Below are 12,191 nucleotides of genomic sequence, written 5' to 3' on the forward strand. Positions count from 1 at the left end.
GGCGTGAGCGCTGCCGCGCTTCCCAAGCGGCGCACTATCCAGTGCGCCGCTGGGCCGGCCCCAGCAATTTAAATTTTTCTCATGAAGTTTCTGTTCACGGCAGCATGTTAACCAAAGCTTGGTATGTACCACTGAAATAAATTTTTTTACTTAAAATCAGAGGTTGCCCAGCTTTTTCTGTGTAGGGCCACAGAGAAAATATTTAACACTTTACAGGCCATGTGGTCTCTGTTGCAGGTACCAACTCTGTCATTATGGTGTGAAAGCAGCAGGGATAATATGTAAACTAAAGGGAATGATATTTTCAATAAAACTTTGTTTCCTTTCTTTTTTTTTTTTCTTTTCTTTTCAAAAGATGACCGGTAAGGGGATCTTTTTTTTTTTTGTCTTTTTTTGTCTTTTTTTGTGCCCGGCAACGGATCGCAACCCTCAGTGTCGTGCCCGCACCGGACCGGGACCGGCAACGGGATCGCAACCCTCGGTGTTGCCCCCGCTCCTCGCTTAGCCAGTGAGCGGCCGGTCTGTATGTGGGATCCGAACCCTCGGCGGGAGCGCCACTGCGCTTCCCAAGCGGCGCACTGTAGCAGTGCGCCACCGGGCCGGCCCAGGTAAGGGGATCTTAATCCTTGACTTGGTGTTGTCAGCACCAGGCTCAGCCAGTGAGCCAACTGGCCATTCCTATATGGGATCCGAACCCGTGGCCTTGGTGTTATCAGCACCGCACTCTCCCGAGTGGGCCACAGGCCAGCCCTCCTTTCTTTTTTTGGCAGCCGGTCAGTGTGAACTGAACCCTTGACCTTGGTGTTATAACACCACACTCTAACCAACTGAGCTAGCTGGCCAGCCCAAAATTTTGTTTCTAAAAACAAGTGATAGGCCAATTTGTCCTGCAGGCCATAGTTTGTCTATGCACCATTGATGATAGTTTTTATTAAGCTTTCAAGTAAAAATGTGTCCTTTCTCTTTTTATTTATATTGTCTCCACTTTTTCTTGTTTTTTAAAAAATATTGATTAGTGGTGTTCTGATTCATTTATTTTCCATACTTAATTTCTCCAAGCTCCAGGTACTTCACCTGCAATAATATTTACCTTCCAGGGTCATGTTTTTGATGAAGTAAGGTGATTTATGTGAAAGCATCTAGCACAGGGCTTGCCACACAGTAGTTTCTCAGAATATAGGCTTTTATTTATTTATTTCTACAGAAAAGTGTAAAAGAAAACAAAAACAACTCATAATCTAATCACTTCTGTAGTCCTTATTGATACTGAAGTAAAAATAAAAACATATTCATATGCCAACAAAATTTAAACTGTACAAAAAGGTATCAAGTGAAAAATAAAAGCCTTCTACGTCTGCACTCCCTATTTCTCCTCTCCATGGTAACCACTCTTAACCTTTTGTTTTTTATACAAACACAAACATTTTGCATACCATTATATATATATTTAGCTTTTTTTTTTTTTGTCTTTTTTCATGACCGGCAACGGATCGCAACCCTCAGTGTCGCGCCCGTACCGGACTGGGACCGGCAACGGGATCGCAACCCTTGGTGTTGCTCCCGCACCTCGCTCAGCCAGTGAGCAGCCGGTCTGTATGTGGGATCCGAACCCTCGGGCGGGAGCGCCGCCGCGCTTCCCAAGCAGCGCACTGTAACAGTGCGCCACCAGGCCGGCCCTATATTTAGCTTTTTTAAATAAAAATTTCTGTGTGACGCAGGGCTGAGTTTAATACAGTTGATTTAACAGAGTAGATTTCTTCCAAAAAGTGCTAGGTTTTTGTCATTGAAATTGAATTTGTAAATTAATTGGGAATCTTGCCATTTAAAGGATTTTTGCCTTATCTGTTTTTATAAGGTAAAGACTCATCAATTGCAGGTAACCAGCCCTTGATTTCTTATGTGTAATCTTGGAGTTTTATGTCAGATTTTTTTTTTGGTCTTTTTTTTCGTGACCGGCAACGGATCGCAACCCTCAGTGTCGCGCCCGCACCGGACTGGGACCGGCAACGGGATTGCAACCCCCGGTGCTGCCCCCGCTCCCCGCTTAGCCAGTGAGCGGCCGGTCTGCATGCGGGATCCAAACCCTCGGCGGGAGCGCCGCCGCGCTTCCCAAGCGGCGCACTGTAGCAGCGCGCCACCGGGCCAGCCCCTATGTCAGATTTTTAAATCAACTTATACTACTTCTCATTTCCTTGTATGATTTTCCAACATAAGTGTTAGAAATAATGGAATTGTTTTGCTTAATTTTGATGGTTAATGAACACTAGCAGTCTCTTACAAAATTGGTTTTGGGGGAATAGTAGTAGTACTTGATTCATAAACTATCCATACTGTGAAGTGTAATTTATTATGTACTGAAATAAATTCCTTAGCCTGTGGTGGAATATAATTTGTTAATGAGCTGTGTCATAATTCTGTTGTATCTTGAAGGTTATTGTTCAGTTCCAGCCTTCCTCAGTGCCAGATGAATGGGGGACCACACAAGATGGACAGACAAGGCCCAGGGTTGTAAAGCGTGGAATTGATGATAACCTTGATGAAATTCCTGATGGTGTGTATAATTTTTGAAGGACTGAGGTGTTGCTTTGTGTTGCTTCATCCCACATGGATTTGTCACCCCACTTCCCCTGGGTGATGGAGATGCAAAGGATTACTCAAAGCCCATCTCTTCTGAGCAGTGAGAAGCCCCGAAGTGGTTAAATTCCCTGGGAATGCTCAAGCAAGAGCCAACCCTTCCATTTGAGAAAATAATGCCGAATTGGGGTTCTCTTCCTGCATTTATTTTCCAGACCAGGAAGTTACAGGAAGAGACATAGGTGGGGTTATAGTTTAACAGTATAGGCTGGTAACTTTCAGTGAAACAAGCCAGATGACATTCCAGTAGACGATTAAGTGTTCTTATCAGCACAAGCTTGGTCTTAGCAAACATTCCTTCTTACAGCAATTTCTCAGTATCTTTACATAACAATCAGTAACTAGTCTGTCTTTGACCCAGCAACTCAAGATGTGCCACAACTCTGCTGTGCCACAAATCTTTATCTTACATCAGAGACTTATAGCCTGAGGAAAATTTCCAGTCCTCTACAAGGTCAATATTTGAAACTGCAAGACTCTGGAAAACCAGGCCCTGTAAAGTTCGTATGCTTTTTAGTATATTCCACACTGAGGTTTTTTTTAGTTGTCTCTATTTTAGCATTATTCTTTAGAACAGTGAAAAAAGAAACACAGTTATTAGGATTACCTGCCATAGCATGCAGGTATCAGCCAGTTTGGTTCATGTCTGGCTTTTTGATTTTATCACCTTTATATCTTTATTTTTTAATTCAAAATTTTGTTGAAGATCCACAAACCACATAATATGGACTCTAAAATATGTATTGTTGCAGAGAAGCACTTGGCTGGTTGCAACAGAACTTTAGCAATACTTTTGGGCTTGCGTTTCCATGCCTCACTAGTTTGTATTACTCTAGTGCGGTGATTGATGAACTTCTCCTGTAAGGGGCCTGCTAGTGAGTATTTTAGTATTTGCAGGCCATCGGACTCTGGTAGCTACTCAACTTTGCTGTTGTAGTGTGAAAGCAGTTATAGACTGTATGTAAACAGATGGGCATAGCCATGTTTCAGCAAAACTTTATTTATAAAAACGATAGAGGGCAGGATTTGGCGCATGGGCCGTATTTGCCAGCCCGTGCTCTAATGTATGTGCTTTGGTTTTTCTTATTATACCACTTAAGAATGGATTTTATTTTGACAATACTTCATGTTTCATTGTCTTACAAAATTATAAAGTAAATAGGTGCTCATGAAATCTGAAAGAAGTAATTAGAGTAGAAAAAATAATACATTTAACTTGAAGATGTACCTTTAGTATTTGTGAATCTAACCAATCAAGGGGAAGGATTTTGGGGAACAATTTTAAAGTTTTATATTGGCAAATTGCTTCTCCGTATGGGGCTTAGGGCCCTGAGGAATTCCGAAGCAGTCAGAAAGTTATGGAGCCTCCATAGGTACAAACTGCTGGTCATCATATGTTGATAGCCTCTAGGAATAGAGCCTGCTTCCTCTACCTCTTGGTCTAGTTCACTGTTATTTGCCAAGATGGACTGATTGTTCTTCTAATTTGGTAGAAGGTAGCGAGGCTTATTTGCTTGGAAGGGTCATGAATTTCTTTGACAAGTTTGTGATGACAAAAGGGATATCTAGAATATTGCTATTTAATTAAGAAAACCCAAATTCCCAGGTTTTATGTATGTATGTTTTTTTTATAGGGGAAATGCCTCAGGTTGATCATTTGGTGTTCATGGTACATGGCATCGGACCTGTGTGTGACTTACGCTTTAGGAGCATTATTGAATGTGGTAAGTGTTAGTCATATTTTATTTTATGGAATGCTCTGAGAACTAATAGAAGAGCTTTTTTTTTTAAAGATGACTGGTAAGGGGATCTCAACCCTTGGCTTGGTGTTGTCAGCACCACGCTCAGCCAGTGAGCCAACCAGCCATCCCTATATAGGATCCGAACCTGTGGCCTTGGTGTTATCAGCACCGCACTCTACCGAGTGAGCCACAGGCCGGCCTTAGAAGAGCTTTTAAGTATTTGTTTTTAGGATAGTTTCCAGCTGTGTACTACTTGCTGAGGAGCTGTATGAGATTTAAGTGATTATTGGGAAATATTAATTTGTACTTGATTTGCTCTTATGAGATATATAACTCATAAAATCCTAGACCCTGAAGAATTAGAAGGAGTCTAGGAAATCATTTAGCCTTTTTGGGAGACAAGGAAATAAACCCACTAGACAGTTCTGTACAATTTTACAGATACATTTAGAAGTTAAATACAGCAATATTTTCAGTGAAGTCTTAAAAGGGTAGCCATATTTTGGAAGTATTCAGTAAAAGGGTATGTGAGTAGTAACAGTTAACATAAGAAGTAAAAGTCACTTTTATAGTTTTTATTATTCCTTAATGCTACTAAATGTGTCAGCCTCTGCGTGCACACTTCCGGCAACTAGGAGTACCTGTGCATTGAACTGAGTTAGTTGTGAGACGTTATTTTAATAGGACCATGAATCTGCCTTAAATTTTTGACATTTTATGTCTGTATAATAATAGTTCATATTTATTGAATACTTAGTATGTGCCAAGTACCTTGCATGTATTGTATTATTTAGCTCTCACAAATGAACGTTTGGGGGTATAGTGGTACCACTGTTATCCCCACTATTAGGTGAGGAACTGAGGCTCAGTAGGTAATTTAAGCTCTCCTGTATGAAGAGTCTTGAAGCCAAGATCATAAGGCAGTGGTTTGATTCCATAGTCTTTATCCAAGGTACCATGCCTCTCAGTAGTGGTAGTTAAACTAATGTTTTCCAGGCACTTGTATGTTCCCCTAAAATAATGAAAAGAAAAGAGCTTCCCAAAGGTTGGTAATTATTATTTTACTAATTTTGTCATCATTATTATTTTTCTTTTAAAAATGTATCTTTCTGTTATGAACAATTAACTAGCATATTTGAAGTAATTGCTACCTAGCTATCAAGCTAGGACAATTTAATCAATTTATCTCCCCCCCCCCTTTTTTTTTGTAGTGGATGATTTTAGGGTGGTTTCTCTCAAATTGCTGCAGACACATTTCAAGAAATCTTTAGATGATGGGAAAGTAAGCAGAGTGGAGTTCCTTCCAGTTCATTGGCATAGTTCCTTGAGTGGGGATGCCACTGGTGTTGACAGGTTTGTAGATGTAGATAACTTGTTTTTCAGATTAGTCAAACTTAGATTGAAAATTCAAACCATAATATGAAATAGTTTATTATGACTTCAACAAATATGTTTTTTAAAAAATTTATATACTTGCTCTGATATATGATTAAATACTGACTATAAAGTTTACATGCTACTTTTCTGTGTGTGTGTACATACATATTTATGTATTCCTATTGTAAATATTTAGGAGAATCTAAGAAATTTTAGCTGGCTTTAAAATACAGTTCTAGGGCCGGCCCGGTGGCTCACTCGGGAGAGTGTGGTGCTGATAACACCAAGGCCCCGGGTTCGGATCCCATATAGGGATGGCCGGTTCGCTCACTGGCTGAGCGTGGTGCTGACAACACCAAATCAAGGGTTAAGATCCCCTTACCGGTCATCTTTTGAAAAAAAAAAAATAAATAAATAAAATAAAATAAAATACAGTTCTAACTATAGTGGGTTGTCCTGTATAGCACCCCTGGCCTCTCCACCCACTAATTAACAGTACCAGGCCCTCTATCACCATGTGACAATCAAAAATGTCTTCAGAAATTGCCACATGTCTCCTGTAGGGTAGAATCATACCTGGTTGAGAACCACTGATTTAGATGATTGTTTCTCAGTGGAGATGTTCCTGACAGGACAGTTTTTTGTTGTGCAAGACAGTTACATTGCAGGCCATTTAGCATCCTTAGTTGAAATGCCACTAAATGCTAGCAGAGCTTATCAGGCACTGTGACAACTAAAAATGCCCCACTCAGTTTTGAATACTCCTAGTTGAGAACCAAAAAAATAAGTAATATTTATGCTGGCACACAGGGCAAGTAACATGTCTAGATTTTAGTGAGCATCATGATGTTCCAGGGAACATGGTTTAATAAAACTAATCCTACAATCAGCATTCTGTCCATGTTAGAGGGTATTTTTTTTCTCTGTGGATGTTCATGAACTTCATTTTGCTCATTCTCAAATCAGGATAGGATTTCATTCCATGTAGCATCTTTCTTACCCCATTTGACATTCGTTTTTATCTTTTCCACCATAATTTTTGTCAGATGTCCATATTTCTAGTTAATTGGAAGAAAAATGGAAGTGTAGGCATTACTTTTAAAAATAAAACTAAAATCTTAGCATATGACTTATTTTACATAGCAGCTCTTCAGAGAATCTCAAAATTCATAGTACGGTTATGGACACAAATAACTTTTTTTGCTTTATCTTGTTTTATTTATAACAACTGTTTATAGAATCAACTTGTAATTAGCCTATAGAGTTTTTTACTCAGTTTTTTCAGGAGTCAGAATCTACACTTTTAAAAATCCATAGATTTAACATGGATATTGACTGAATATACTTTTTTTTCCTTTTTAAACAGGAACATCAAGAAAATCACTTTACCAAGTATTGGTCGGTTTCGTCACTTTACCAATGAAACCTTGCTAGATATTTTATTTTATAATAGCCCCACCTACTGTCAGGCAATTGTGGAAAAAGTAGGAATGGAGATAAACCGTCTACATGCACTTTTTATGAGTCGGAACCCAGACTTCAAAGGAGGAGTCTCTGTTGCCGGTCACAGTTTAGGTAAAACTGTCAAATATATATACATTTTAAACTTAATTTTTGTTGAGTCATCAGTGCTTTCAGCGTGGTTGACATTGTTAGTGCAGATTTAGAATTACAGATCTTAAGTTTTATGAAGGGTGGAAATGAATGCTTTGAATTTAGTTTCTGCCTTTGCTATTCACCTCTAGTATTACCTAGGAATACTATATATTTTAATTTATTCTCCTGTTTGATAAAACAAGAATTTGATTATTGGGTCTTGGTTAACATCTAAGTTTTATATGACTTCTGCCTGGGACTTTGGAAAAAAAACAGAATTTTTTTTAGTGTTATAAAAGCACCTAATACATCATAAACAAAATGCTTCTTTTTCTTAGGTTCTTTAATATTGTTCGACATCCTGTCTAATCAAAAAGATTTAAATTTATCTAAGTCTCCTGGGCCTCTTGCTGTTGCTAATGGAGTTATGAAACAGCCACACTTTCAGGAAAGGCAGGTATGTCTGCACGTGGTCCAATTAGCATTTAGATTTAGAGTTGGAGCTGAACAGTTTTCCAAAATCTGAACTGTTTCCTAAAACTTTTTATATATCAAAATACACTGAGGTTTAGAAGTGTAATGGAATCATATGGCTGGTTGTTTGCGTTTCTTACTCCTATTATGAATTACAAATTTAAAGTGAAAGTTTGTGATTTTTTAAAATGTAAACTAAATTATTGTAGGAAGTGGGAGCATGATTGGTTTATTAAATTCATATCATTTTCAGAATATGCAAACTTTGGATGGCAAAGTACCTAAAATTATGTTTTGTCTATAAAACAAAATTGTATAAGATTTTTTATAGATTAGGAGATATTATATGGGAGTTTTTCTGAGCTTTGTAATGTTTCCCCTACTTTTTTTTTTTTTTTTAAGATGCTCGAAGAGCCAAAGATGACTTTGGATGAGTCGTGTGACCTTGATGTTGAAAATGAAGAAGTTCTAACTTTGCAAGAAACTCTGGATGTACTTAGCCTCTCTGAATATGTTAGCACTTTTGAAAAGGAAAAGATTGATATGGAATCTCTGGTATTGATTATTTGATTCATTTTTGCTTAAATTGTTTTTCCTATGTATAAGATTGGAAATTAAGAATGATTTAGACACTCTTACATTAAAATACTTTCCAGATAAGGTAGAGACTTGAGTTTAAATAATTGAAAAACACAGGAGAGTTCTTTTTTTAGACTTTGGGAGGGCTTTTCTAAGTAGGACACAAAACCCAGAAGCCATAAAAGAAAAAAATATTGCATAGCAGTAAACACTATAAACAACATCTAAAGACCAGTGATAGATTAGGAAAAATATTTGAAACACATATTGTAGACATTGTTTCCCTAATACTCAAAGCTTCTACAAATCAGTTACAGAAAGACCATCAACATGGTAGGTAAATAGGCAAAGAATATAAACAGATGATTTACAGAAAAGAATAGCAAATGGCTTTTTTTAAAAAAGATGACTGGTAAGGGGATCTCAACCCTTGGCTTGGTGTTGTCAGCACCATGCTCAGCCAGTGAGCCAACTGGCCATCCCTACATAGGATCCGAACCCGTGGCCTTGGTGTTACCAGCACCGCACTCTCCCGAGTGAGCCATGGGGCTGGCCTTGCAAATGGCTTTTTACTATATGAAAACTTGTAAGAGAAATACAAATTGAAAGTGCAATGATGGGCTGGCCTGGTAGCTCCCTCAGGAGAGTGCGGTGCTGATAGCGCCGAGGCCGTGGATTTGGATTCTATATGGGGATGGCTGGTGCACTCGCTGGCTGTGCATGGTGCAGACAACACCAAACCAAGGGTTATGATCCCCTTACCGGTCAAGAAAAAAAAAAAAGTGCAATGAAAAAATTTTATTCTATCAGTTTGACAAAAATAGAAAGTTTGATAATATACTACGTGGCCAGGATGAGGGGAGGTGTAGGCACTGTTATATATTGTCGGTCAGAGTGTAAATTGTTACAACCTGTATGGAGGGCAGTTTGGCAAAATCTTTTAAAATATAAAAATTACATACCCTTTGCTCCAGCAATTTCACTGCCAGGAATACTTCCTATAGAAAAGTATTCACATAAGAATGTTTGTAAGGATACTCACTGCAGCAGTTTGTAATATAGTAAAACATTAGAAACACCTTTAGCGTCCACTAGTAGGGCACTAGTTAAATCACTTGTGGTGCATCCACATAATGGAGTACCCAGCAGCTGTTGAATGAATGAGATGGTGTCAGAGATACTGATCTCTAAGATACATTACATGAAAAGAGCAAAAGTTCAGTGTTGTTTGCTCAGTAGGCTACACACACACACACACAGACACACACAGAATAACATGTTGATGCTTTGTATATGTGAGAGATCTTTGCAATGAGAGGAAATTGCTAGCAGTTCCTGCTGAGAGGAAAGTTGGGTGGTTGGGACAGGAGTGGAGGGGAGAGACTTCATTGTGTGCCTGACTATAGCTTTGGAATTTTGTACAAATTTTCTGTTAAAAATTACTAGGTAGGGGCCGGCCCGGTGGCGCACTGGAGAGTGCGCCGCTTGGGAGTGCGGCGGTGCTCCCGCCGAGGGTTCAGATCCTATGTGGAGACCGGTTCCCGCTCCCTGGCTGAGCGCGGTGCGGGTGCAACACTGAGGGTTGCGATCCCGTTACCGGTCAGTAAAAAAGACAAAAAGGAAAAAAAAAAATTACTAGGTAGAATGATTTAGATATGGAGGCCTGAGATTTTATAGCCAAACAAATCTATGATTTAAAAACAAAAAAATCAACTTTTTGAAAATTGACTGGCTCTTAGATTGCTTTACATGATGTGATTTCTTTTTCTAATTTTTGTATACCAGTGTCAGTTCACCTGCCACTAATTTGATTAATTAATGTGCTTGTTTGTTTCCTTCTAAAGTTTATGTGTACAGTTGATGACCTGAAGGAAATGGGGATACCCCTTGGACCCAGAAAGAAGATAGCTAACTTTGTAAAACTTAAAGCAGCCAAACTGGTAAGATTCATCTCTGCCCTCAAGAAAAACAAAAACTCGTGTGTGACCAGAGATCATTTCTATTTTTGAAATTTTCGATACCACTGTGGTTAGGCAAGTTAGTTTGCTCCCCACCTAGGGCACAATAATGGAGCTAATGGAAGCCCAGACTTTGGAGTCAGTCAGAATTGGGTTTAAATCCAAATTAGTGTAACTGACCATTCTGGTTTTCTTGGGACAGAAAGAGTTCCCAGGACAAGGACTTTCAGTTTTAAAACTGATATTTGAGGATTTCCTGGTGTAAAAACTGGTTAAGTCCTGGGCAGATAGATAAGTTGTTTGCCCTGATTCCCAGTTCATACTAGCTACATATTTGTGAACAGTTTGCTTAATTTTTCTAATCCTTGGTTTCCTTCATTTCTTTCTTTCTTTTTTTTATTTTTATGGAGTCTGGCTAGAATGGGGATCCTAGCCCAGTTTCCTTCATTTCTAAAATGAGAGGGATACACACACACACACGCACAAAACAAAGCACAGGGATATAAGGAATCTTTTGGAAGTAATAGGTTTGGTTATTACCTGGAGGGTGGTGATGGAATCACATGTGTATGTGTATGTCCAAACTTATGAAATTGCATTCATTAAATATGTGCACTTCTTTGTATATCAATTATACCTTAGTAAAGCTGAAAGAAAAAAAAATGCAAGTGACAATTTCTTCCTCATAGGGTTGGAGTGAGCATGAAATAATGCATGTGAAGCTTAGCACCCAGGAATAACTATGTCTCTTCCCAATCCTCTCACCATCTAAAGAGATGAGGAAGCACACACATCTCATTAAATGGCCAGAGAGCGAAAATTCCTAACAATACAAAATAAATCAACAACTAAAAAACATTAAAAAAAAAATAACTGGGAAAAACTTAGTTGTTTTATTTAATTTTAATTTTTTGATCAAATTAATTTTATAGAGATTTTCTAATTAGTTAGAAAAATTAGATAACGATTAAGGTGGCTATTTTATTATTAACATGGTCTTTGATGATACTTCCATCTTTTGATCTTCTGTGGTTCTATTATTTGTGCTACTTATTTGGAATTTAACATATGCCACTTTATGTGGCATATGGCTATTAAAGTCATAGGACTGATTTTTTTATGGATAGCTTAAGGATTGAGTCATTCACCATTTTATAGAACATCTCTTAGGTCAGGCACTGTGCTCAATTCTTGGGTTGTGGAGATAAATCAAGAGTACACAGTCTAGTTGGGATAGAGTTGACTATAAATGACAACACATCAGTCCCATGACAGTGCGGTCATTGCTGTCTATAGCCAGATGAGGGGTGGAAGTTCTGGCTTGTTCAGAGAGGCCTGGGATTGGTGAGAGAGAGAAGACTTCCCCAAGGTGTTGGTGCTTGAGCTTAATGGAGGGGTAGAATCAGAGGAAATGGCCTTCCAGGAGCAGGCATGTGTTTTCCTATAGCTGAAACATTAGATGAGCTAGGAATGCAATAGGATAAGAGAGTTCCAGAGGCCTGAATGGCGGGTGTGGAAGTTTGGATTTTCTTGTGTAAGGGAATGGCTCTGAAGTGTGTTCTTATGGCTGTGAAGTTCATGATGCTTTTAAACAAACATGAAATGCCGACCTGCTTATTAATTCTTTTTAAAAAAAAATTATTTATTATTATTTTTACATTCTACGATGTTGCTGTGGAGCAGTTGTGGGGGAGGGGGAGAGGAGAAAAGGGAGGAGGAGGGGGGTGGGGGGATGGTCGAGGCCTGTGGCACCCCTGTCATTCTGCCAGGGGAGATTATGGGGCTTCCAGTGGCAGCTTGGTTGTGGCTGGGCTGGGTGTGGGTTTTATTG

At 38.9% G+C, this 12,191-nt stretch overlaps 1 protein-coding gene across 4 annotated transcripts in view; it reads left to right on the forward strand.

Moving 5' to 3' along the window:
- SEC23IP (SEC23 interacting protein) overlaps window positions 1-12,191 on the forward strand; it is a 40,268-nt gene that overhangs the window by 11,805 nt on the left and 16,272 nt on the right. For all 4 annotated transcript variants that reach the window (XM_008581200.1, XM_008581201.1, XM_008581202.1 and 1 more), the window contains exons 6-12: window positions 2,431-2,551; window positions 4,269-4,358; window positions 5,588-5,729; window positions 7,120-7,328; window positions 7,688-7,806; window positions 8,226-8,378; window positions 10,247-10,342. In XM_008581200.1, coding sequence (XP_008579422.1) covers window positions 2,431-2,551; window positions 4,269-4,358; window positions 5,588-5,729; window positions 7,120-7,328; window positions 7,688-7,806; window positions 8,226-8,378; window positions 10,247-10,342 — 930 coding nt within the window. The remainder of the gene's footprint in view (window positions 1-2,430; window positions 2,552-4,268; window positions 4,359-5,587; window positions 5,730-7,119; window positions 7,329-7,687; window positions 7,807-8,225; window positions 8,379-10,246; window positions 10,343-12,191) is intronic.

The sequence above is a fragment of the Galeopterus variegatus genome, unplaced genomic scaffold (genome assembly GCF_000696425.1).
Source record: "Galeopterus variegatus unplaced genomic scaffold, G_variegatus-3.0.2 Scaffold2292, whole genome shotgun sequence".
In the NCBI taxonomy this organism is placed as follows: domain Eukaryota; kingdom Metazoa; phylum Chordata; class Mammalia; order Dermoptera; family Cynocephalidae; genus Galeopterus; species Galeopterus variegatus.